Consider the following 25,599-nt stretch of genomic DNA (forward strand, 5'->3'; position numbering starts at 1 on the left):
CGAAAAGGTCCTCAACAAAATATTAGCAAACTGAATTCAGCAATGCATTAAAAGGATCATACACTGTGATCAAGCAGGATTTATCCCAGGGGTACAAGATGGTTCAACATCCACAAATCAATCACTGTGGTTCATCACATCAACAAAAGGAAGTATAAAAATCATATGATCAACTCAACAGATTCAGAAAAAGCTTTTGACAAAATTCAACATCCATTTATGATAAAAACCCTCAGCAAAATGAGCAGAGGAAACGTACCTCAACATTATAAAGGACATATAAAATAAGCCCACAGCTAACATCATACACAATGATTTAAAAAACTGAAAGTTTTTCCTCTAAGATCAGGAACAGGACGCCACTCTTGCCACTTTCAGTCAGCATAGCACTGGAAGCTCTAGCCAATCAGGAAAGGAAAAGAAATAAAAGGCAACCAAGATGGGAAGAAAGAAGTAAAACCGTCACTATTTGCAGATGGCATATTACACACAGAAAACCCTGAAGACACCACCAAAAAAAAAAAAAAAAAAAACCTGTTAGAATATGAAAAATCAAGTTACAAAATAAAAAATCAATATACAAAAATCTATTGCATTTCTATGCACTAATAGTGAGCTATCAGAAAGAGAAATTAAGGGGGGTGGGAAGGGATAAACTGGGAGTTTGAGATTTGCAGATACTGACTGGTATATATAAAATAGATAAACAAGTTTATACTGTGTAGCACAGGGAAATATATTCAATTATCTTGTAGTAGCTTATGGTGAAAAGGAATATGAAAATGAATATACATATATTCATGTATGACTGAAGAACTGTGCTATACACCAGAAATTGACACAACATTGTAAGCTGACTATACCGCAATTTAAAAAAAAAATTTAAAAAGAAAGAAATTAAGAACAATCCCATTTACAATTACATCAAAAAGAATAAAATACCGAAGAATAAATTTAACCAAGGAGGTAAGAGACCTGTACACTGAAAACTATAAGACATGGAAAAGAAATTGAAGAGGACACTAATAAATGAAAAGATATTCTGTGCTCATGAAAGAATTAATACTGTAAAAATGTCCATACTACCCAAAGCAATCTATAGATTCAGTGTAGTCCCCAGCAAAAATTCCAATGGCAATTTTCACAGAAATACAACAAACAATCCTAAAAACTGTATGGAACTACAAAAGATCTCAAATAGCCAAAACAATCTTAAGAACAACATAGCTAGAGGCATATTGCTCCCCCATTTCAAATTATAATACAAAACTATAATAATCAAAACAGTTATGATACTGGCATAAAAACAGACGGCACAAAACAATGGAACAGGATAGGGAGCCCAGAAATAAACCCATGCATATGTGGTCAATTATATGCTGCCAAAGGAGCCAAGAATATGCAATAGGGAAATGGCACTCCCTTTAATAAATGGTTTCAGGAAAATTCAACAGCACAAAAGAATGACATGGGACCACTATCTTGCACCATACACAAAACTAACTCAGAAGACATACGGCTGCCAACAGGTATATCAAAGGTGCTCAATATCACTACTCATCATGGAAATGCAAATCCAAACCACAGTGAAATATTATCTTTCCCCTATTAGAATAGCCATTATCAAAAAACAAGAAATAAGCGTTGGCAAGGATGTGGAGAAAGTTGGAACTCATGAAGTATTGACGGGAATGTAAATTGGTGCAAGTCACTATGGAAAACAGTATGGAATTTCCTCAAAAAATTAAAAATAGAACTACCACATGATCCACTGGTTCTACTTCTGAGTATATAAGTAAAAGAAATGAAATCACTATCTTGAAGAGCAATCTGCACCCCCATGTTCATTGCAGGATTATTTACGACACCAGGATATGGAAATAACCTAAGTGTCCATCAGTGGATGAATGGATAAAAGAAATTTGTGTGTGTGTGTAGAACTGAATATTATTCATCCATAAAAAAGAAGGAACTCTTGCCATTTGCAACAACCTGAATGGACCTTGAGGGCACTGTGCTAAGTGAAATAAGTCAGACAGAGAAAGACAAAACTGTATGATCTCATTTATATGTGAAATCTTTAAAAAAAAAAAAAAACTAATCTCATAGATACAGAGAATAGACTGGTGGTTGGCACAAGTTGAGGGTGGGTGAAGTGGGTGAAGGCGGTCAAAAGGTACAAACTCCTAGTTATAAAATGTGTCATGGGGATGTAATGTACTGCATGGTGACTATAGTTAATACTGTATTGCATATTTGAAAGTTGCTGAGAATAGATCTTAAAAGTTCCCATCCCAAGAAAAAAATTTTAGAACTATGTATAGTGAAAAATGTTACCATATTGTGATGATCATCATGCTGTATAACCTGAAACTAATACATTATGTCAGTTATATCTCAAAAAATGGTTCAATAAAATAAAATTACCATTTTATTACAACTAGACAGTCTAGTACAATTAGCCCAGACCCACTCAATCAGAGCGTGCATTTTTGCAAAACCCCAAGATGATCTGTGAGCAAAACAAAGTCTGAGAAGCACTGCATAGATACTTCTTTCCAGAGTTCGAGACATCTACTCTTGATTCATTGAGAGCCATCACTGCAAACTCCTTGTTGTTGAAGGATGCACACAGAGCAATTAGGCAGCCAAGTGCCGGTCCCTGGCTGGCTGTTAACCAGCAGAACTGAGGCAAGTTAGCAGAACTTTAGGTTAACGAAACAACTTGTGAGTAGCTGCAGCGTTCTGACCAGCAGGCCTGATCAGAAAGCCTGACAGACCTGGCTATTTGATGAAAGGGGTGAATCGGGAATTTGTAGCAACAAAATCTGTCCAACCAGCCAGCTCACCAGTAAGATGTGCTCTGACACCATCTGTACTCACTGAGATAAAGGACTCTGTCCTTGTGACCATTCTCCACGTCTGTTCTCTTAAATGGGCTGCATGATCGGCCATACCTTCAGCAGATGGACAAGTGTGATGAGCCTTGTCCTTTGTCCTTCTCTACTCCCCTTACCACAGATCCAAATTTATCATTCGATTACTCATCACCTACTTTAGGTCGGGCATAGCCCTAGTGCCTTCCACGTTCGTGACTTGGCAGTTCGGCGTGACTGTCCCCACTTCAAGGTGAGGAATCAGAGGATTAGAGCAGGCTGCTCTCAAGGCCATGTAATTAGCCAGGTTTCCTGCTCCTAGTCCAGTGCTCTTCCTCAACAGCAAAGGTGCCCCGATTGTTCCTCCCTTTCCACATCCCAGCCTTTCAAAGTCCTCCATGCCAGGCAGCATATCTTCTACCACCACCCATTCATGTAGTTATGAGCAGAGACTGAGTTGAACCTAGTATTTTTACTGTCTCTATCCATCTCTAAGTAAGTCTCAATCTATCCTTTCTGAGAGATAGTTCAAGGTCATAGTTACAATCACAGAATGTGAAGGGAGGCTGCCTAGATTTAAACCTTGGCTCTTTCGCTCACTAGCTGTGAGATCTTAGGAAAGCAGGCTTAACCTCTCCGTGCCTCTGCCTTCCCATTTGTAAAATAAGGATGATAATCATATCTCTTCTAGGGATGTTGTGAGGATAAACAACTTAAAACGATTCAATCACTGAGAATAGTGCTTATATGTACTTCACACAATACATGTTGCTGTTGTTATTACCTAAACCAGAAACTGGATTCACCTCTGATGCCTCCTGTCCTACATCTAACTCATTACCAAATCTAGTTAACTTACCTCCTGAATATATCTTGAGTCTGTCCTCTTCCCTCCATTTCCATTGTAACCACACATGGTTAACTACCAATATCACTTGCCAAAAGCAATCTGCAAATCATTCTCCTACACCCTCTCCAGTTGCTGCTTTACAAAGAAGCCAAAGTGGCATTTAAAAAATGCAAATTGAGGGGAGGGTATGGCTTAGTGGTAGAGGTGCATGCGTAGCATGCACGAGGTCCTGGGTTCAATCCCCAGTACCTCCATTAAAATAAATACACAAATAAAATAAATAAACCTAATTACCTTCTCCCAAAAACCAAGGCAAAAAAATTAAAATTAAAAATGCAAATCTGATCACAGCAGTCTCCTGCTGAAACCCGTTGCTGTTTGGATACATTCAGGACTCTTCGAGGTTTGCAAGACCCGGCAAGTTCTGCCCCCCACCCCAATTTCTCTCTCTCTCTCTCCCCGTCTCCCCTCCATTCACACTCAGTCCCTCACATCAGCGAAGCCTCCTCTTGTGTGGGACCTTCTCAGACGCTGTCTCCCCTCCCACCCTCCGTGTCCAGCTGACTCCCTCCTTAGCACTCCTGGAGTCACAACTTCACCTTTGCTTTGTGATTATTTGACTGACGTCTGTCTCCCCCTTCAGACTCTAAGCTCTGTGAGGGCAGGAAGTGTCTTTGCTTATTCTCACCGTTGTATCCTCCATACTTAGCACAGTTACTGGCATATATATGCTCAATAAATAGTTTTTCAATGAATAGAAGAATGAGTGAATGAAAATACTGTGGCAGAATTGCAGACACAGGACATGAAAGTGTTGGTGCTTCTGATGGTTTGACTCCTGCTTGGCAGGGGGGAGATGTGATGATTAAATTAGGTAAAATACAAAACTTCAAGTCATGGCTGGATAACCATTTAGTTGTTGCAACCTTTGCCTGCATGTTGCAAACAATATTGGAAACTGCTGAGCCAGCACAAAAGCTATAAACGAAGTTGGTTTGCCAAGGGCACCACCTCAAAATACACAGGTCTTAAGGGTTATATAAAAACCCAAAGCCAAAAAATAGACTCCCCATATTCTCACTACTTAATATCTATTATTTCCTTAGTGACTACTGCCTAGAAAGATTTTATCCCCACCGAAATATATACACCTTAGTTTGCTACTTCCCCACTACCAGATTAGACCTTACTCCCGGCTCCAGCTCTAGAGGATGACGACCCACCTATGAGGGCACAGAATACAGCGTGGGGAAGTGGCCAGGGAAGTGCAGACCATGGAGGGCTTCTCAGGGTGGACTGGGGCAATGTGACCCCTGGTATCTGTGCCAGAAAGGAAGCTGACTAATGGATGTATCATCCAGGAATGTTCAAGCTCGCTAAATCCTTCATGAGACTGGGAGAACATGAAAGGCAGGCCTCCTCCAGAACTGAAGTCAGGCCCCGTCCCATCCTGTGATGTGCATTCTCCGGGCTTCTGACCACTGCAGTTCACAATCTCAGTCTTGTAAGTGCCAAGAATACAGGGGCCACATCCAGCACTGAGAATTCTAGATACAGGCAGATGCTTTAAAAATGTGGATAATGTTGTCAACAGAAACAGCACTGGCTCCTTTTGTTGTCTCAGGCTAATTACCCAACAACTCAAATAGAACAGGGGTGATGTTTCGCTATATCTGTTTCACAGCGAACGCTCCAGGTAGTAAGCAGAAATTCTGACCCTGTGCTGGATTCCTCCTCTTCACTACTATGCCCTCCATCAAAGACCTTACTCCACAGCCACCAACCAGTCTGGCAAATCCGGAATATTCTTGTACTACGCATGCTGACTACTTCCCACTGCCTGTGCTAAACACTAACTCGGAGTAGCAAGCAGCCTGACCTGAGATGGCAACTGTCCTTCCAAAGGACTCTAAGAACACAGTAGAGCAGTGGTGCTCAAACGTGAAGAGACATCAGAATTACCTGGAGAGTTTGTTCAAACAGATTTCTTCCACCCCTGCCCCTACCCCGACACCCTCCGCTCTGCCCCTGCCACCCACCTCCGGAATTTCTGATTCAGTAGGTTCAAGGTGGAAGCTGAGAAATTTACTTTTCTAATGAGTTCCCCAGTGACGCTGATGCTGCTGGTCCCACCATGAGAACCACTGGCACAGATGTTAGTTACAGACGTAGATATTAGACTAAAGAGATGTGGGTTCAAGTCCCAGCTCAGCCACTTTACCATGTAACCTTGGATAAATTAATCTCTCTAACCTTCACTTTCCTCACCTATTAAAAAAAAGATCTATAATGACAGCACCATTGCTGAGGGTTCGACAAGATAATTCATCGTGATGCACGTGGGTGTATACACAGCACCCCCTTCCTTTCCCTGTCCCATGCCCTGCCCCACCCCCAGGGCTGCAAGATGCTTTTGGGGACTCTCCCTGGCAGGGCTGCCATGGGACACTTGAGTGGCAGGCAGGGCACAATGAATTCCAGTTCTGGCTGCCTCCCTCCAAAAGTGTCCTGCCCACAAGGACAGTGTTAAGGTGAGCATCAGGTGCTCCTCAGCCCACCTCACAGGGACAGAACAAAGCTGCTGCCTGACCCTTCTGCAAGAACTGTATCCCACATGGTTTGCTGCCCTGAAACAACCAGGCCCAGATCACACAGCTCTTAATGGGGAGCACCAGAGTTAGGACGACACACCATCTGACTCTCCTACAACTTGCCTTTGGAATCTCGGTGTATCAGTTTCCTATACAGCTGCTATAACAAATGACCACACCTTGGTGGCTTAATGCACATTTATTCTCATACCACTCTGAGGTCACAAGTAGGCCATGGGTCCCACTGGATAGAAATCAAGGTGCTGGGAGGACTACTCTCCTGGAGGGTCTAGGGGAGAGTCTGTTTTCCTGTCTTCCAGTGTCTACTTGCTGTATACCTTGCCTTCCTTGGCTTGTGGCCCCTTCCTTTATCTTCAGAGTCAACAGTAACGTGTTTTTTTAATCGTATTTTTATGACTGAGGATTGTTTTTAGGACACACCCTCTTTTTTTGGGGGGTGGGGCAGGTAACTAGACTTACTAACTTTAATGGAGGTACTGGAGATTTAACCCAGGACCTCATGTATACGAAACACACACTCTACCACTGAGCTAATCCCTCCCCGCAGCAGTAGCATCTTTAAATGTCTCTCTGCTGAAGTCACTATGTCACCTTCTGTTAGTAAAATCCCCTCCCCACCTCCCTCTTATAAGGACACTTGGGCCCACTCTGATAATCCAAGATAATCTCCCTCTAACAAAATCTTTAATTTAATCACACTTGCAAAATCCCTTTTACCATCAAATGTAACACTCACAGGCACCGGGGATGAGGACTTGGATGCCCCTGGGAGCCAGCATTCAGCCTAACACACCTAGACAGATCATCTAACTCTCTGAGCCACCAATTTTTCATCAGTAAAAATAGAAATAATAATATAGCCTCACGACAATGTGGCTGTGAGATATACTTTAAATCACTATAGGAATGTTTATTAGGCTATTAACCACAAAAGAGAAGCAGGAAGCATTTATCTAGCATTAATTCACTAATTCTATTCATTTACTCCCCTTCTACTAAACACCACATGCCCAGTACTGTGCTAGGCCCGGGGATGTAATATACCGAGGACCCCTGCCTGTATGAGTTTTATACTGTAATAGAAACACCGCACCCCAGCTCCTCAAACCCAAGGCTCCAAGCAGGAGAAACTCCTGGCACTTTCCTGCCACTTTCTCCAGCTCTGTCCCTCCCCTCCTACTTCCTGCCCAGTGGACAGACACCCCAACCTGTTAGATCCCAGGAGAGCATTTGTAGAGCAATTCCTCCCTGGTTTCTTTTCATAGCACATGTTGACATGCCTCTTTTCATAGCACATGCCTTCTCTTAGAAGGTGCCCTGGTATGTCAACATGTGCTATGAAAGTGCCAAGAGTTTCTCCTGCTTGGAGCCTTGGGTTCGAGGAGCTGGGGTGTAGTGTGAGAGAGACAAGCTAACAGGCAGACCAGGGTCCAGCTGGGAACGGCCCCATGTGCCATGTAAAGGATCTGGATTGTATCATGTGCTCCAGAGAGCCACTGAAAAGTTGAAGCAGCCCTTCCTCAATATCCCACCCTCCACAGTGATGGGGAGCTCCAAGCAGGAAATCCTGAAGGCTCTTGTCTCCTTAACCATATTTAAATATCAAACTTGGAAGAATTCTCTGGGACGTGACACTGGTTTCTTTAAGTGCCTCCTGCCTTTTCTTCCTCATTGAGACCCTCTGTGATTTTTACGCTCAGAATTTTATTTTTAGAGCCTCTCGTTATAGTGAGCCGTCATCTCCCTTAGAATCTCTGTCAATCTCATTTTAAAGCACTTGCTCCTAAAAATATTTTTATAGCCCCTGGATCCCATTTAACCCCCTGCTCTTTGTGGTTCTTTTTATGAGAATGTTCAAAAGGTAGATTTGCTATATTACTGTTCTATATATAATATAAATGTTCGTTTATTAGGTAGAGCACAGTAATTCTGATTGCTTACACAATTTTCTTCCCTCAACCTAGGTGCTTTTTCTGAAAAGTGGGTTGAGGGAAACTGTGGTGTGAATTTCATTGAGAATGTCTGCTTTCCTGGATGCCTAGTCCCCAGTTCGCTTCCTCCCTCTACTTTACCTTCTGAAACGCAGCACCCCTCTCTAAAATGCTTTTGTCAACCGATATCATTCTCTCCGTGAACTTCAATGAGTTGGCAGTTTATTTGTGCTGGAAAGACGTTTTGCATTAAAAATTGGACTCACAGCAAGCAATCTGCCTGGGGACCACATGTCGAGGAAAGCAGTCGTTTTTAACTAAAGAGATTACAAGCCTAGATAGACTAGGGCTGGTGTACTCCGAAGCACAAACGTCTAGGCTACTAGAGGCAAAACTGCCATCCTGCATGTCGGTAATTAACCTTGTCAACCAGCTTTCAGAACAACTCCAGCCCAGTGCACACACTCAAGTTCTACAAGTTCTACAGCCGCTGTTTCTGGATCTCATTATATTCGATTTGCAGACTGCATTCCTACCACTGCCCCTCGCCAGCACTCCCCGATTTGCTTGCCTTGCTTTCCCCACAGCACTGATTAGCTTCTAGCTGTAAGAAATTGATGAGTTTATTGCATTTATGGTTTACTCTCTATCTCCTGTGCTTCACCAGGGAAGAGACTTGTGTTTTGCCCACCACTGTATCCCAAATGCCTGGAATAGTGCCTAGCACACAGTAGATGCTCAATAATTAGGTTGAATGAAGGAAGGAATGCATTTCCATGGAACTGTCAGCTCCCAGGTGACCCTTTTTTGCATTCCTAACTCCAAACACGTCAATGTATTTATGTACCAAAATGTGTTGACCACTTTGCAAGCAGTGGTCCAGGAGGGTGGCTGAAGCTCAGGCCTGTGGGGAAACTCCGGAAAACAGTACAGACCGCAGGTCTCAGAGTTACTGGACCGGAAGGCAGGGGGGCCATGGTCCTTACACGCCGAATCCCTGGCCCTGAAGGGGAACCCCTGGGTCAGGCCCGGCTTCTTCTGGTCTGCCACATGCACCGGCAGAGCAGCCTCTGAGGCACTGGGCAAAGTCTCACAGGACAAGCAGATACTCCCCTGGAAGCGGGTTTCTGCACTGATGTAGCCACAGGATGTGTGCAGGGCACCAAGAAAACCTCCGTACCTAAGGACAGCAGCGGGATATGAGGCCAGGGCCAAAGTCTGAAGGTTCGTGTATATTATTCTGTGGAGCTTTATTCTGTATTGAAGGAGTAGCATTGGAAGATTTTAGGTTGGACAGTAGTATAAAATTTAAATTGGAGAAAGACCGTTCTGGTTAGAGTGGACAGAAAAGGAGTGAGGTGGGTAGGGCAGACAGTGAGTCTAAGAGACCCCTCAGGATGTTAAATCTACTTGCATGATAGGAAAGATTGGGCTGGAAGTCACCTGGTGGTACTGGAGATGGAACTGAGGGATGTTCCCGAGGCGAGACTGACAGAAATTGTGAGGAATCAAAGGTGGGGAGGGATGGGGCTGAGCCTAAGTTCCCCGTGCAGGCTCTCCTTATCGGATGGTGGTAGCACTCCCCGACACAGGTACAGGAAGGATACAGGTCCTGGGGTAGTAGGATGACAAGACTTGTTGAACATGTTGAGTTGGAGATAACCGGTAAAGTGTCCAGGTGTCAAGTCTGGATAGGATTACTGAACTCAGGAGACAGATCTGGACTGGGAAGAGCTATTTAGGAATCTCCTCTTTATAAAAAGATATTTGAAGTCAAGGAAGCAGAAGAAATTCCAGGATAAATCACTAGACGTTCACTATGTGAGATGAGTTAGTTGAACACTCCTCTCAGCAACCTCCTGGTATCAAGCCCTTTGCCAACCTAGAGACCTCATGGTTTCTGTCATCTCTGGGTACTGCTTTGCCTTTGTTTCTCTGTTTTCCCGAAATGATTATTTTTCCCCCTCAGCAGAGTTGAATATGGAGAAGGAACCAGACAAATTGTGCAATTTGGGGCAAACTGTGTAAACTTATATTGTCAGTGTTTTCATCTGTAAAAAGGAGATCTCCAAGGTGCAAACCAGCTTATGTGACAGTCAGCCGAAGACACTTTGAGAGATACAGAGTTCCAAAGTGCTCTCTCTCCTGAACACAAATAATATCAAAATCATGCTCTTGCCTTACCAGTCACTTAGTCTGGGTGACACTCCTCACTGCCAAGTTCACAAGCATTGCCTTGGCTAGCATGTGCCTTTAATGTGCTAGTGTTAGTTCATTTACCTAACACTTCTTACTGACTGAAAGGTATCTTTTTGGATGGGCACAAAATCCAAGTAACCAGCTGAAAATACTGTGATAGCAGCCCTTTGTAACAACTTACCTTCCTTGGCACGGGTTTTACATCTGACTGTCTACAGATGTTTGACTTTTCTGCCAAACAGCCATCCCATCCCGGCCAAGAACAGGACGGCCCCTTCCCCAGGAATGAGTAGGTGATGACATTTCTTTCACCATCTTGGCATCTAAACATGACGCTCTATCTGGTAACAATGCCTTGAGCTCCTGATTGTCTGTGGCATGGCTCTCGGCAGAATGGGCTGCAAACGCCTGCACCATATTTTACTCCATCAACTCTTGTTACGTGTGTCAGAGAGAACACAGCCACTCGACGTGGAGAGAACTCAAAAAACAGCCACTGTCAAAATCCTGCCTGGGGCATCGGCAGAAACACACAGAACTACACCATGAGTTGTACATTTTCCAAACCTCTCCCAGATCATCCAGACCAACCGGCTTCCCCCACATTCTCAGGCCCTGGCAGTGCTACCATCATGTCTTTAATCACTCAAGTTCAAGGCCATGGATTTGACTCCCTGTTCTAGACTCATCTCCTGTATGTAGGAGGCATCATTACCAATAATAACAGTAAGAGTATCTATTCATTGCTTATTATATGTCAAGCAGAATCTGTGCTAAGTGCTTATAAGGATTTTACCAAATTTCACTGTTACAACAACTTCCTAGAGTAGGACAATTTTTATTCCATTTTGCGGCTATGGAAATAAGGGTCAGAGAAGTAGCCCCAAGTCACACAGCTAGAGTGGCAGAACTGAGATTTGGACCCAACTTTCTCTGTCACTAAACTCTACTATATTCCCCATTAATAATCTTATCTTCCACTCCTTTATGATGTATCTTGAAGTTCCCCAGACATTGTCACAAGGCATATCAGTGGATCCCCCAGATGGACTAGAGATCCAGGCAGGACGTGTTTTATCCCCATGATCACAGAAGTAATCAAGGCTCACAGCGCTTACCTGACCTGCTCAAAGCCACACGTGCCCGAGCCTTGACTCAGGTCTTCTGGCTCTTTTCACTATCATCATCAATATCGTGCTTTTTTTTCCCCCAGAGCAGCTAGTCCTTCTTTTGAAATGACCCATGTCTGAAATTTACTCAGAGCCATTTTGGCCGACTAACTGCAAAGGCATTTCTAACAGTTTTCCAGAAACAGAGAAGGCAGTAGCGAGACCATCCCTTTTATTTTTCCTTCAAACTCTGGGCAGCCGCTGGGCTAGAAACCACTGAGACAATCAAATCTGATCCCTAGGGGAGAGGAAGTAGCAAAAGGAGAAGAGCTCTAAGACCCATCTCTCCCTGAGATCTCACGACTCAGTTTCCAGGGAACCACAGTGTCGTCATGATTCGGGTTGCAACAGCTCCACTCCCTCACTCCTGGCTTTCTGAAGCCATACCCCAGCCAACTTCTTGAACTTTCCCCCCAATTCACCCAGCCTCCCTTGACCAGGTCTTTCACCAAAGGTGTTCTCATCAGTGACATTCTTCCTAAACCTTCCATGGCTCCCTTTGGCTCCACTCCCGTGTGATACACTTCTGTCTGATGTCCCATGGTCTGCCTCCTCGATCCAAACTGTTTCTGCCTCAGTCAATCCAAACATATGCCTGAGTCCTAGAGACATCATGCCCAGTCCAGCCTCCAATCCTTGGTTTTCTTTGTTCCCCTCTTTCTGAAATATGCTCCACTTTTCCCCTTGTCTGCCTAGCCACATCCATTTTTTTAAGGACCAAATCAATCTTATTTCAATACAACAAACAAAAAAATTTAATGAATTTATCCTCCCAAACCCAAAACAACTCTAGGAACAATCGTCCACTCATGCACGAAGCTATGGGGACCCATCCAAAAATGAAATAGCCCTGTCCTCAGGGAGGGGTACAATCAGAAACAGCTGCCCCGGGCAACCATTAGATTTTGAACACTGGATTCTACATTAGCTGATGTCCTTGATATTTTAGGTGAGCTGATTCTCTGTCCTTGAAGAGTAGGCATTAAGCCTTCTTCGCAAACAGCCCCCAGAAGATGTTAGGCAAGCAACAGTACAGACTGCATGATTAAGGTGTCTAGGAATGCGTATTTTAAACTTAACCCCATATACACTCACCCACACACATACGTGGACCACCAATTATTTGAATTTCCAGTGTAGTGGAAGGGGCCCATGACATTTGAAGTCAACTGGGCCAGGGATAAATTCCATCTCCACTATCTTCTGGGAAAAGCAGCCCTCAAAACCAGGGTTAAGGAGCAGAGTTTGGAATCTGACCTCCTGGGTTTAAGTCCCAGCTCTGCTACCAGCTGGGTGCCTTTAATAGGTTACTTAATATCTCACTGCCTCAACTTTCTCAACAGAAAAATGAGGATGATAAAAAACAGCTGTCCACAGAGCCCTCCTTCCCCCACGAGGTTATTACGGTAAGGATCGAGTTAACACATGTAAAGTGCTCGAGACAATTTCTAGAGCGCAGTCATCAGTGAGTGTCAGCTATTCAGACCATCAGTAATTCAGTGATCTGGGACAGACTGCCTAAATTTCCTGAGCCTCAGTTTTCTCATCTTTAAAATGAAAGTAGTGCTTATCTTCACAAGCTGGCTCTGAGAAGTACATGTGTAAACGCAGAAAGCACCCAGCTATCCCAGAAAAGCCCCCTTAGCTCCAGGCCAAGGCCCGGACTTTAACCTCCAATTACACACAACCTCTTTCTCCTGCCTCTGTTCCTTTCAGCAGTTTCACGTGCCCATTATTCGTGCTACTGTAGTAAGCACGTGTTTCAGTCCCATAGAAAACGCTGGCCTCTTACAAATTCATCTTTAGGAAATTACAACCTACGTTACACAAGACGATTGCGTAAGCAGAGGACCACTCAAGTTCCCCAAGCCCACAGGCGGCTTTTCCACAGCCCATCCCTGACCAGCTTGGCAAACCGTGAAGAGCTGAGCGCAGAGTCAGCCTTCCCCCTCCCCGGGAGGGCTTGGGGCCCCAGGCACATCACATCGTGTAAAATCTAGTTAAGATGAGTATCGAGAGCAGTCTTGAAAGCAAAAAGGAGTCAAAGCAGGTCAGAGAGCTGCCAGAGGGAGTCTGGGAAGAGGAGAGCCTGACTCACCACCTCTGCCTGTGGGGATCACAGAGTGAGTTTGCAGGGAGCACCAGGCTTCCAGAGTCCTGGATGCACCCAGCCCCACCTTGCTGCCTGGTGGCTGCAGGCGTGAGCCGTGGGCTAGTCTCTAAAGGTCCAGGACCCCCTAAAATGGGGCCTGTTCCCTAGAAATGATACTTAAGAACCCCTCCCCTCCCCCAGGACAGCGATGTTACTAGTGCCTCAGGCCACGGTGGCCCCCGGGGAGATACTGAGGGTCTGCAAGGGGTGGGCTGAGCTCTGAAGAGTGGACAGAAGTCAGGCCCAAGGGAAGAGACTTCAAACTCACATCAAATACTGACTTGCCTATGTTTCAGCCAAGTGGGCTGTTCTCCCAGAGGAATCGAATCGCTCCAGCGGCTCCTTGTAGACTTTCGAGAGCTGTTTGTTTCTGGGGAACGCAGAGGGGATTGGCAAGGGCCTCCTCTGTTCTCTGCATGACTTCTCCGTACGACTGGCTGGGAAGGCAAGTTCTCAGGTCTACGTGGTGGAGGGGTGCAGAACCTGCAAGTTCACTGGCTGAACCGGGCTCTCTGGAGCACAGTGCGGGTGGAGGGATGCCATAGAGAGGAAACGCTGCAGTTCATCCTGAGACCAGCCAAGGAAGGAAGCTAAGTTCATCCCAGACCACTCAGCTGAAGGAGCAGCAGGTGGTCCAAGCACAGTGCCATTTCCGAAGTGGGGCCCAAAATCCCATGTTCTGAACCTGACCCGGTGGAACTCTGCTTGGAAGGAGACTTGTACGCCTTCCTCAGCTTCTACCTGGGCAGCCTGAGACGGAAACAGCCACGGCTCTGGAAGCTTTCACAGCTAAGCACAAGAAGAGCTGCCTCTGCGCTGGCAGAGGGAGGCTGGCTCCCAGGGTCTGCTAATTCCGTACAAAGATCGCCGTGCGTGCCTGGGTGGGTCACTTCTTGCAGCTGAATCGCTTTAAGAGATCATTGTTCTCCATCTATAGGGTCATTAATTTCAGTTGCTTCATTGCCACGGACATCTGCAGCCAATACATTCTTCACATCCCCTCAGGGGTGGTAGCAAAGGCCCAATTTGGGATCCAGTCAGACCAGGTTTGAGTGATGGTCAGAGAGGTACCATTTTGATGCTGAAATTCCTTATTTGGGCAAATGAAGCTGATAGCCCCCACCCTCCCTTATTAATCTGCGGTTTAATGACATAACATATTCAAAGCGCCTGAACTACTACCTTTCTGTCACCCACTATGCCAGATGCTTTTCAGTCTGTTTTGTCATTTGCTCCACACCACGTTCTGTGAGAAAGAAAATATTATCCACAATACACAGAAGAGGACTGTCAGGGAAATATGTGATCTGATTAATGTCAGGCAGCTGGAGAAAGAAGCCAAAATCAAACCCAGGTGGGGAAGATTCCAAAATTCGTGCATTTACCCAAAACAGGGCTTTCTACTATGCTGGCACACCAAAGGCAACACAGCAAACTTTGGTTCCCTGCTTTATTTCCACACTTGAGTTTTTTCGAAAGCAGTTTGGTCACTCGCAGTAAAACAGAGGGCAGCCTGACTCATCAAATGCTACCCCCTCACTATGGGACTGAGGTATTCTGGGCACCATGCTCCATTCAGGCCTTGTCACTAGCAAAACCAAACAATCTCTCAGAAGTCTGCACCCACTGCCCGTGAGTGGGCAGCATTAATGACCACCCAGCAAAAGACTTAATTGTCAATTACCAGCTGAGGTGCAGATGGAGCCCTAGGCCTTGGAATGGAGCTTCTTTTCTCTTTCCAGGAGCTTCTTTCTCTTAATTAGCAATTAGGCTGCAACATTTTAGTACCAGCAGGCAGGGTTTGAGGAAAGACTAGGGGAGGGAGAGGAAAGACAAAGTCAGCACTCTGGGGGTGTTGAAGCAGAGGAAGACAAGAGGGCAATTTAAGGATGTTCCCTCCCATGGGCACTGGAGTGGGGGAAGGGGCCACAGTGGTGCCTTGAAGTGTTTGAGAGGTTTGTTTTTTGTTGTTGCTTCTCCATTTAATTTTTTTTAATTTTTAATTTTACTTTTTTAAAATTTTAATATAATTTTTAAGGTTAATTTTCATTTAGTTACTATAAAATATTGGCTATATTCCCTGAGTTGTACATCCTTGAGCCCATCTTATACCCAATAGTTTGTACCTCCCACTCCCTCACCCCTTTATTGCCCCCGCTACTGGTAACCACTAGTTTGTTCTCTGTATCTGAGTCTGCTTTTTCATTATATTCACTAGTCTGTTGTATTTTTTTAGATTCCACATGTAAGTAATCTCATACAATATTTGTCTTTCTCTGTCTTGACTTATTTTACTAGGATAATGGCCTCCAAGTCCATCCATGTTGCAGCAAATGGCATTATTTCATTCTTTTTTATGACTGAGTAGTATTCCATTGTATATATATACCACATTTTCTTGATCCATTCATCTGTTGATGGACACTAAGTTTGCTTCCATGTCTTGGCTACTGTAAGTAGTGCTGGGATGCATGTATCATTTCAAATTAGTGTTTCTGGTTTTTTCCGATATACACCCAGGAGTGGAATTGCTGGGTCACGTGGTAGTTCTATTTTTCATTTCTTGAGAGAACTCCATACTGTTTTCTGTGGTGGCTGCACCAATTTACATAAAAAAGAACAAGTTTTTAAAAGCAGTTATTTAGGGAGACTCTCTGAGTCCCCACAGCAATGAAAGCAGATGATAACAAGTCTCATGCTTGTGCTTGTGTTAAGGACCTCCGCCATCACAGGACACATTTTGATTGTATTAAGTTCCTTGGGAAGGACTTTGGGTTTTAACCAATTCACGTTCTAGGACCCTTGTTTAGTTGAAAAGTGTCAGGAAAGCTTGGTGGGCCACACACCTGATGGTTTCACTGCCATCTTCATCACCCTCGAAGTGAAAGGAAATGATCGAGCCCTTAAGGCCTGACAGCACCCACGCTCAGTCACAAGGAGCTTTAGCCAACCACCTGTCCTTTCAAGTCTCTCACTTTCTCAGTAAGTGTCTCCCAAGCATAACCTGCCTCAGCTAATCAGCCATGTTTTCCAAAAGGTAAACAAGCTATTCTCTCAAATTACGGTAACTTACTTCCAGCACTGGACTTTAAACCCCACATACCGCCTCCCCATGAACACATTAGATTCTGCATAGTTTCTGCCATGAGTGGTCCCTCTGCAGGCACTAATGGTGCAAACACTGGGGGATTAAAGCCTTACCTTTGAGGAAGAAAGGGATTGAGGGCCCAAGAGAATATGCAGTAAGTCTAGGCTCGCTTACAGGAAGAGCAGACAGCCCATTAATTAGGGAAAATATCAAGACACTTTGCTCACGTCCAGTGGGCAGTAAGTGGATTTCCACCTACTGCACCCTGCTTATGGGAATCTATTTACGATCTCCCTCATTCACAGATTCAACCGGGTTTGCAAATTTGTTTTAATTGTAGCTAACAGTCACACTCACCCCTTTTGTCTTTTCTTGTGTTTGATCTTCGACCCAACTGTCCAGTACCTTTTTAATTTTAGCGTCTTTAAGCTAGGACTTAGAATGACTTTTCACTAACACAGAGACAATAGAACATTGTCTTAATTGAGGAAAAGAGACACAGGAACCAAGCCATCTATACTAGATTTTCATATAAGTTGAGGGGCCAGAGAGAGGGTACTGTAATTCTGGTCATAAGCTATTTCTAAAGGACCAGTTTATTTTAGTTTTGGATAGAGTATAAAAAATCCTTGTGCAGAGCTCCAACCAATTATTTTATTCATTCAAAAAAAAATTGGGGGGGTTTCTCTCAAAAGCTTCTAGCCTAGTAGACAGAATAAGCTGCTTGTAAAATCCCAACTCGATAAACAGAATTGCCTTTTAATAAATGGTGGCCATATTATCAGAGAAAATAAATTTGGAAGGTGTATTCAATCACTGAGTAAATCTGCTTAGTGCAATACTCCTGCTCAAAGTTCATTTGTTTACACAGTGAATGCCTTTCTGATACTCTTACCTCACCCAGTGATTTAGACAAGGCATGTGCTCAGTTCTTTCTTTTTATTAATAGTAAAGCTACTTGGAACTCCAAAAGGGGAAATGAATGGGTACCAGGGAAATATTGCAGAAAAGAGCATGCGCTCACACTCAGACACACCTAGTCACAACCCAACTCTGTCATTTACCTAGCTGAATGAATATATGCACAATTTTTCATCTCTCTGAACCTCAGTTTCTCATTTGTAAAAAGAGGCTTTTGTCTGAAGTAAAAAATACATAGAACAGTGTTCGTAATGTGGCAGATGTCAGTGAATGAGAGCTTGTGTGATTGTTACATTGCCACTCTATTCAAGTGGGTGGGCCAAGATTTCACTTTGGGTACATTTTTTTTTTTTTTTCGCAGCCTGACTGTGGTCAGGACCCAAGCAGTGGAAACTAAAAGGATCAATTCTTAATTCCTTGCTTTTCGGACAACATAAAGGCTGAGGGAAACTAAACATTCGCCAGTGGGTTGGATCCACATTGTACGATCTATCCTTTCTGCAGGAGTGCCAGCCCATGGGGGTGCCAGTGTCCCATTTCAGACCAACTGCACAAACGAGAGAGATGAACGCTAGCACTTGAGAATGAGAAAGCAATGGGACCAGGAAGGAGAAGTCTGGTCCATCAGAAAGGGAAGAGGGGAAGTCACGGAAAGGACGAGATAGGGAAGCAGTGGCCCCCAGACACCTCCAGTCTGTGGATACAGAACTCTCCTGCTAGCTGCCTGAGGTTCATTCTGCCTTTGCAAATCCTAACGAAAAGGAAAAACACAGCGTTCCATCTGCCAGACCACATCCATGACCACAAGCTTTATTCACTTACTCATTTATCTCCATTATCACAGGAGGTCCTCCAAGCCTCAGTATAACCAGCTGGCTCCCCCAGGTGGTTGGTGCTCTTTGGACCCGTGTGCAATGGCAGATGATCCTGAGTTTTTCCGATAAAAATTAAATATTGCCCCACTAAAGAAGAGACTCATTGTGGAGACTTTTGTATGTATGTGTATGTGTCAAAATGTACATAACATAAAACTTACTGTTTTAACCATTAGTGTACAGTTCTATGGCATTAATTACATGCACACTGTAGTGCAACCATCACCACTATCCATCTGCAGAGCTTTTTCATCTTCCCCAACTGAGACTCTGTACCCATTAAGCAGTAACTCCCCACTTCCCCCTTGCCCTAGATCCTGGCAGCCTCTACTTTACTTTCTGCCCCTCTGAATTTTACTCCTCTAGGTACCTCATATAAATGAAGCCATACAGCATCCTTTCGGTGACTTGTGACTGGTTTATTGAGGACATATTTACCATATGTCCTCAAGGTTCATCCATGTTGTAACATCCACGTCAGAATTTCCTTCCTTTTTAAGGCTGAATAATTGCATCAACTTTTAAGTGAAGATAATTCCAGTATCAGTTGATGGCCTCACATTTTGAGCCTTGCTATAAAACTTCACACTTAACAAGGCCTTAAAAACCGAATTATTTCGTTAGGATAAAACTAGTTGAAAATGTTACTGAGCGTTCATTGTAACGGGTGGCCAGTAACAAATGTATGGATTTCTTTTCATGAAAATTGTCTTCATACGGTGGTATCTTAAGCTGGAAACTAGTTACTGGCATCCTTGCAAAGAGAAAGTATTATTTGATTAGCACTTCCGTGTGTAGAGACATTCAGGAAAGTCACAGTCTATGATTCCTGGCATCTGAGTGATAAGGCACATAAACAGAGGTCCACAGAAAACTCCATACCTCAAGGCTGCTCACTGGAATAACACATCAAAAACCACATGGCTGATTTTTCATCCAATGTCCCTCCTCTCTTCTGTTACTATTCACCCTTGCTAAAAAGGTGTGTCGCAGTCACATCATAATCTAGCTACTTATGTGTTTATTAATTTACTTAGTCTACACATTATTTGGCTCTAATCACTAAAGAAACATTACAAGGTACAACAGAAAGCACAGAATTTCTGCCAGAGACATGAAGCTCCTCTGGCTGTGCAAATCTAAAAGATGTTATTATCTGAGTCTCAACCATTTTTAGTAGTTGTGGATGATGTAATCAATGTTTACCTATTCTAGATGATTTCGTTAAAGTTTATTTATAACTTAGACTTGTTGACACAACTCAGCCTGCAATGTCACTGAGAGGTGAAACAAGTAGAGTAAACCATTCACTTGTAAATTTTTAAATTTACAAGTATTAATTTTTAAGCTGTGTCATCAACTGCTGAGACATCTTGAGACCCTCCTTTTCTCAGTGTCCTTTGAACTACTGTAGGATGAGATGAGAAAGAAAGTAAAAGGGGAATGAAAAAGTCTTGATCATGGGAGAAAGATAACATGGACATGATAATAATGGATGAAGACACCAGAAGGAAGAGCTCGGAGGGTGAGGTGGAGAACAAAATATTGACCCCTGAAGTTCGTGCTAAGAGTGATTTTTTCCCTAGGAATTCTGTATATCATGCCTGTCATAAACATTCAGCTTCATTGTGCAATAAAGACAGATGACAAGAATTTGCTGCCCTAACAACCAAAGAAATGCAACTTGACTACATCCTTGGAATCTGCTTTCTTGGTTTCCAATGTGCAGTGGAAAACTTGTGCCTGTAAGGGCTGGGGGCAGTTGTTTGTGTAACTAATTGAACATCTACATAAATATGAAAACCAGGGCAGGTCCTCTGTTCTCATCTGTTCTAAAGCCAGAGCCTGCTCCCAAGTAAAGAGGCGTGCAGACTTGAGGGAGATGCACAGTTTAGCTGTCTTGCACTGACTCTCTTACATAAGCTTCAAGGTTATGAGATTTTCTCCATTTTGTTTCCAAATGACAGGAGAAAAAAAAATGTGTTTTATGAGTCACTTATCAGGGAAGAAAAATGTTTGGGAAGGTTTTAGGTTGGAGAGAACTTTTGCAGATCAGAGGATGGTGGGAGATGTGAAGAAAAGACTGAAGACAGAGAGACTGGGAAAGGAATATCCCGAGGAAAGATTAAGAGCATTGTAGAGTTGACAATGGCTAAGAAAAGAGACTAACTTTCTCAGAGACAGAAGACAAGTGAACATTCAAGAAGAAGATATCAAGAAACTTTGACACTGAAATAAAAAGGATGCTGGGGAAACTCAGAATCTTATCAGCAGTTTAGGTAGTGAGGTCACATTCTGAGAAAGAATGACGGAAGGATGGGTGGGACTTGGGTCTTGGAACCGTTGGCCTTGCCCAAATGAGGAAAGCAAGAGAGAAAGCTAGACGAATGAAAGGATGATCAAGCAGCCTAGGGCATCACCTGGGGTGACCTAAACTCATTTTGGGGCATAAGAAGCTTGTGTTTGGAGTGGGCGCTTGAAATCTCAGAGATGGGGCAATTCCCAAGTGACGATTACGTCTAAGGTGGCACTTTGCACCAAGAGAGGCCATTATAGTTGAGCAGATCAAGAAAGTACAAGGCCAAGCTGTCAGTGCCACCTACTGGCTTATGGAAGCCAATAAGGAAGCAAATCAGATGCAGAGGGGAATTTAAAATTTTCATGGTAATATCTGAGTAACCCTTGCTTGACCTAGCCACGCACCGTCTGCACTTACAAAGGAGACTCTGGGTGTAGATACAGGATAACTCTAAGTAGCATTCCATTTAGCAGAGCAAGGTGTACTTAGTTGAAAATCCTACCCTAGCACTGACTCTAATACATTGTGGAGATTAAGATGGATGGGTAACAAGAGTTGGGAGAACCAAACCACTGTGTCAGTTCCTTTGGCAGGGATGCCAAGGCAAAGTAATGGCCTTTGCCTCTAGGTCTAGCAGAGTCCAGCATATGCCCTTATTCTTTTGTTTTAGACTTTAACCCAGACTGTCCAAGGATGTCAGACACGTGGCCAGCATTTGGATTACAACTATCTCTTTACATATCATTATACTCAAAAATCTTTTGAGAACCCAAGTATAGAGCCTGTTTTATTTGTATGTCTCTAAATGTCACCTAGAACCTAGCACATGACTGGGACATTATGCTGTACACCAGAAACTGACACACTGTAATTGACTATACTCAATTAAAAAAAAATCCATGGAATGAAGGAATGAATGAATGAATGAAACAGCTGTACTCTCTAAGATCCTACATTTCTCTAGAATATACTTTTTTCGATCTTAGGAGCCTCTGTGACCTTTCCCCATTCCTGTTTCACTCAGCACACATCTTTTAAAAGATGCAGAGCTATCATCCAACTCTGTTAACACAAATCATTTTTATCAGCCATGTAAGCAAGATCTACATCTTCCTACCTTGTCCATCCTGGATCCTTTGCTCTTTATCTTGCTCAAGATGCCTGGACTGATAATCCCACTGCTCCACTGGTTGTGTCTCCTGCAACAAAAGTGAAAGAGATATCAGCAAGGGCAACAATTAAGAGGTGGAATAGGGGAGCCTCAATAAATAAAAAGAAAGCTGCAGAAATATGATGCTTGTATTGAGTGAGACAGTCCCATCTTGAAATCGTCACTTCTACTCGACAAAAGTCCCAACTTTTTCTGCCTCAGGACTGCAGATTATCAAGAATGCAACTAGTCCATTCTAACACCTTTGTGTGAATTAGTAAAAGCACCCCCTACAGAGGCAGAGGCTGCCAACACCAGAGTGCCTGGCTTGGTGAGGTGAACATGGGCTGAATTTCCAACTCCACTGGACCATTTGGACAGGCACTTTGTGCAGTGAACCACCTGCACATTTGTATTCTTTGCCCCCTCTGGTTCCTCACCCTTTTGGGCTTAGGACTTCTGGGAGTCCATTCTAAAAGTTGTGTATCAGATTTCTGGCCCACACTACGTTGGCAATAATTAGAAGGCAATGAAGAACAGAGTCCAGGACGTGCAGTGTGTGCCACTGTTAGATGCCTACATTTGCTCTGAGTACATGCTTCTCCCCGTTAGTTAACAAAACTAGCAGACTAACTACATGAAAGGCTGCTTCTGCTGTGTAAGGGCAAGCTCAAGCCGCCTCTTCATTTTCACTTCTGTGGTTCTGTGCTAGCAAGTGGAAGGTCTGTGTATATAAGGTTTACCTTACCCCACTGTGCTCGTTCAGTAAAGCTACAGAAACAGACAGAGAGGTGAACGTCCCTCCCTTCCTCACCAGTCAAGTCCAAGTTCCCAGGGCTTTTTTCAGTAAATCAGGCAGTGAATCTCAGAGTTTCAGTAATCCCACTTGATTAAACCATAGGTAAGTCTTCCTCCCTCACAACTCTGGCCAGATCTCAGGTTGACAATATTCAGACATGCCTACCTGTGAAAGCTGGGGATGAGATGGGGGGCGAGAAAAGGTCATGACTCTACTGAAATCTGAAACTACATTTTCTGGGTGTGATCAGGTTCCAAACCATACAAAGTGGCTCTGTGGGTCAGACTGAAGACACTCTTTGACTTTTTTTTTCTCCAGACAATGGCAGGAAAGGATGTGTTGAGTGACTAGAGAGTTGAAGTCAATGACTAAAGATCCATCACTGGATTATCACTTTCAAAGGGGCTGATCACTCTCCACCATTTCTCAAATGGCTACAAGTTTGTCAGGCTGACCTTGCTTTGTGGAAAGTTCAGGTGGAAAGGCCTCATATGTATCTTTTCCTGAGAAAGATAAACTTTCTAATTAAACAAAGAATTCTCTGGCTCCCTCTTAATTGTTACTCTTTCAGGGTGAGATGGAGCTCACATCTGTCAAATGTCAGCCAAGATTCAATTCCCATTCTGGACTAGTAACCAGACTATCTGACTGGTTAGTCAGACTCTGACTATCCCCCGCAGAGCGGCAGGATGAGATCTGTATGGGTCCTGCCTATGGCTTGACGTGAACCAAGATTATAACTGGGATCTTGTGTGCCAGGAACCCTCAGCCTCTACCAGGAAAGTCAGTAGGAGCTCTGTAAACGGGTCCTGTGGGAAGGCCCCCTTGGCCTCTCCCTTCTTACAAAATCTGGAACACATGTTGACTAGATCCAAAATTATGTCATTGCCTCATAATTTTTTGAAGTTCCAACTTCCGGGGCCCTTGGGAGAAGAGCAGTTGTTATTATAAGGTCAGGATTTAGGACTGGCTGTGAAAGCCATTCAAGATCTCTTCTCTCAGTGCTGTCTCCATTGGTTTTAGGCAGCCAGAGAGATCTGGCTGCTCTCAGACTGACAGCCCAGGCAGCACTGCCGTGTAGAAATGAGATAAACAAGTAGATTTTGTTCCCAAGGAGAATACACTGACGAGTATGGCCACTGCCAGAGCTGCGAAGCCTCGTGTGCCAACTGCAGGGGGCCAACCCTGGAAGACTGCACTGGCTGCCCCAGCACAAGGTGAGTGATCTTTCTTGGTATCTCCTGGGATTGGGAGCTCATGGGATGCAGGATGGAGAGAGGAGGAGTTTACCACCTTAGAGGCAGCCCTAGGGCCCAGAGGAAAAAGAATCAAATTCCTTCCCCTGACACAGAAATCCCCCATGCTCTGGCCACAGCCCACCTCTGTAGCATCCTCTCCCCATAGGGCCCCATAACCACCGCAAGAATCAGGTCCCCGGACACCAGAGGGGCTTTCTCATCAGTGAAGGTGGTGGTGACTTCGATGCCATTTCTTTCCCCATCTCTCTTCACTGATGTCGGTTACTTGCAAATACGCCCAAGAAAGGGCATCATATCATGGCAAAGAACTAGCTGACTTTTCTTATCTGCATTTTCCAGGAAGGGGGTTGAGAAGGTGAGAAGAAAGAAACTGTTTTGAAAGATTATGATGTGGACTATTTGTTCTTGCATGGGCTGCAAAGTAGTTTCTTTAAGTATTTTCCACAGTATTTCCTTGAATGGAATCAGGTCTATTCAAGACAGCTTTGAGCACCTACTTTACACCCAGCTCTGAGTTAAGTGGAAAGTCCATGGATTCCTAAAGGTGATTCAGGAGGTCAAAGTCCAGGATGGGGAAGCACTCAGGGACCAGAACAGTGGGGCACCTTTCACACCCTGGGCCTGAAGCAAACCTGTAGCCATAGAAGAGAGGATGCCTGATAGAAACAGAAAGAGAAGCTGGAGGGGACATAGCCATTCCAGAACCATGCAAGGAGGAAGCTGGGTTATGGCTCCAGAAGGAATAAATACCCCAAGCTCTCTCTCCTCCCACCCACTGCGTCCTTGTCTGGAACTAACTGGATGCCAATGCGAAACAGCACGTACAAGTGAGGGAAGTGAGCTTGGGGATGCAGCCTCTAGTGGGCTCACTTCCAACACACAGTGGGTCGCAGAATTTGCAGAAAATGGATCTGGGGCAAGGGTAGGGGGAGACAGAGTAATCAAGACTGTGGTCTCTCTGAGTTTCTTCCTATTCTTAAGCTTTGGGGTATCTCTTGTCCTGGCAGAAGGAGTTTTTATCTGTGAGAGGAATGTTAGCATTTAGCTTAGAGGTTTTCTTCAAAACAACATGAGAGGGAAGTAAATCAGTGGGGGATATAAAAATAAGATTGGCCGTGTGTCGTTAATTGTTAAAGTTGAGTGATGAATCCATGGGGGGGGGACACTGTTATATCTTATATACATGTTTATTTTATGTATGTTCAAATTTTTCCATAACACAGCTTTTAAAAATAACTTAACACTAAAGTTGTTTTACAGGAAATCAGAATTTTAAAAGCCCTCTCTTCCTCTGCTAGTTTTCCCTTTACATTTCTACAATGTTACTTCTCCAGTTTATCTAGCTCCTTAAAGACCACTAAAACCTCGGAGAAAGCGGGTATCCCCGTTGCCACTGCTATTTAACAGGCATACCTCTGT

The 25,599-nt window shown here is 44.0% G+C and overlaps 1 protein-coding gene across 1 annotated transcript in view; it reads left to right on the forward strand.

Annotated features, from left to right (window-relative positions):
• The window catches only part of PCSK5 (proprotein convertase subtilisin/kexin type 5), a 413,695-nt gene that overhangs the window by 297,562 nt on the left and 90,534 nt on the right, over positions 1-25,599 (forward strand). Inside the window, exon 21 of the mRNA XM_031449902.2 lies at positions 24,036-24,138. Coding sequence (XP_031305762.1) covers positions 24,036-24,138 — 103 coding nt within the window. The remainder of the gene's footprint in view (positions 1-24,035; positions 24,139-25,599) is intronic.

Source organism: Camelus dromedarius, chromosome 10 (assembly GCF_036321535.1).
Source record: "Camelus dromedarius isolate mCamDro1 chromosome 10, mCamDro1.pat, whole genome shotgun sequence".
In the NCBI taxonomy this organism is placed as follows: Eukaryota; Metazoa; Chordata; class Mammalia; order Artiodactyla; family Camelidae; genus Camelus; species Camelus dromedarius.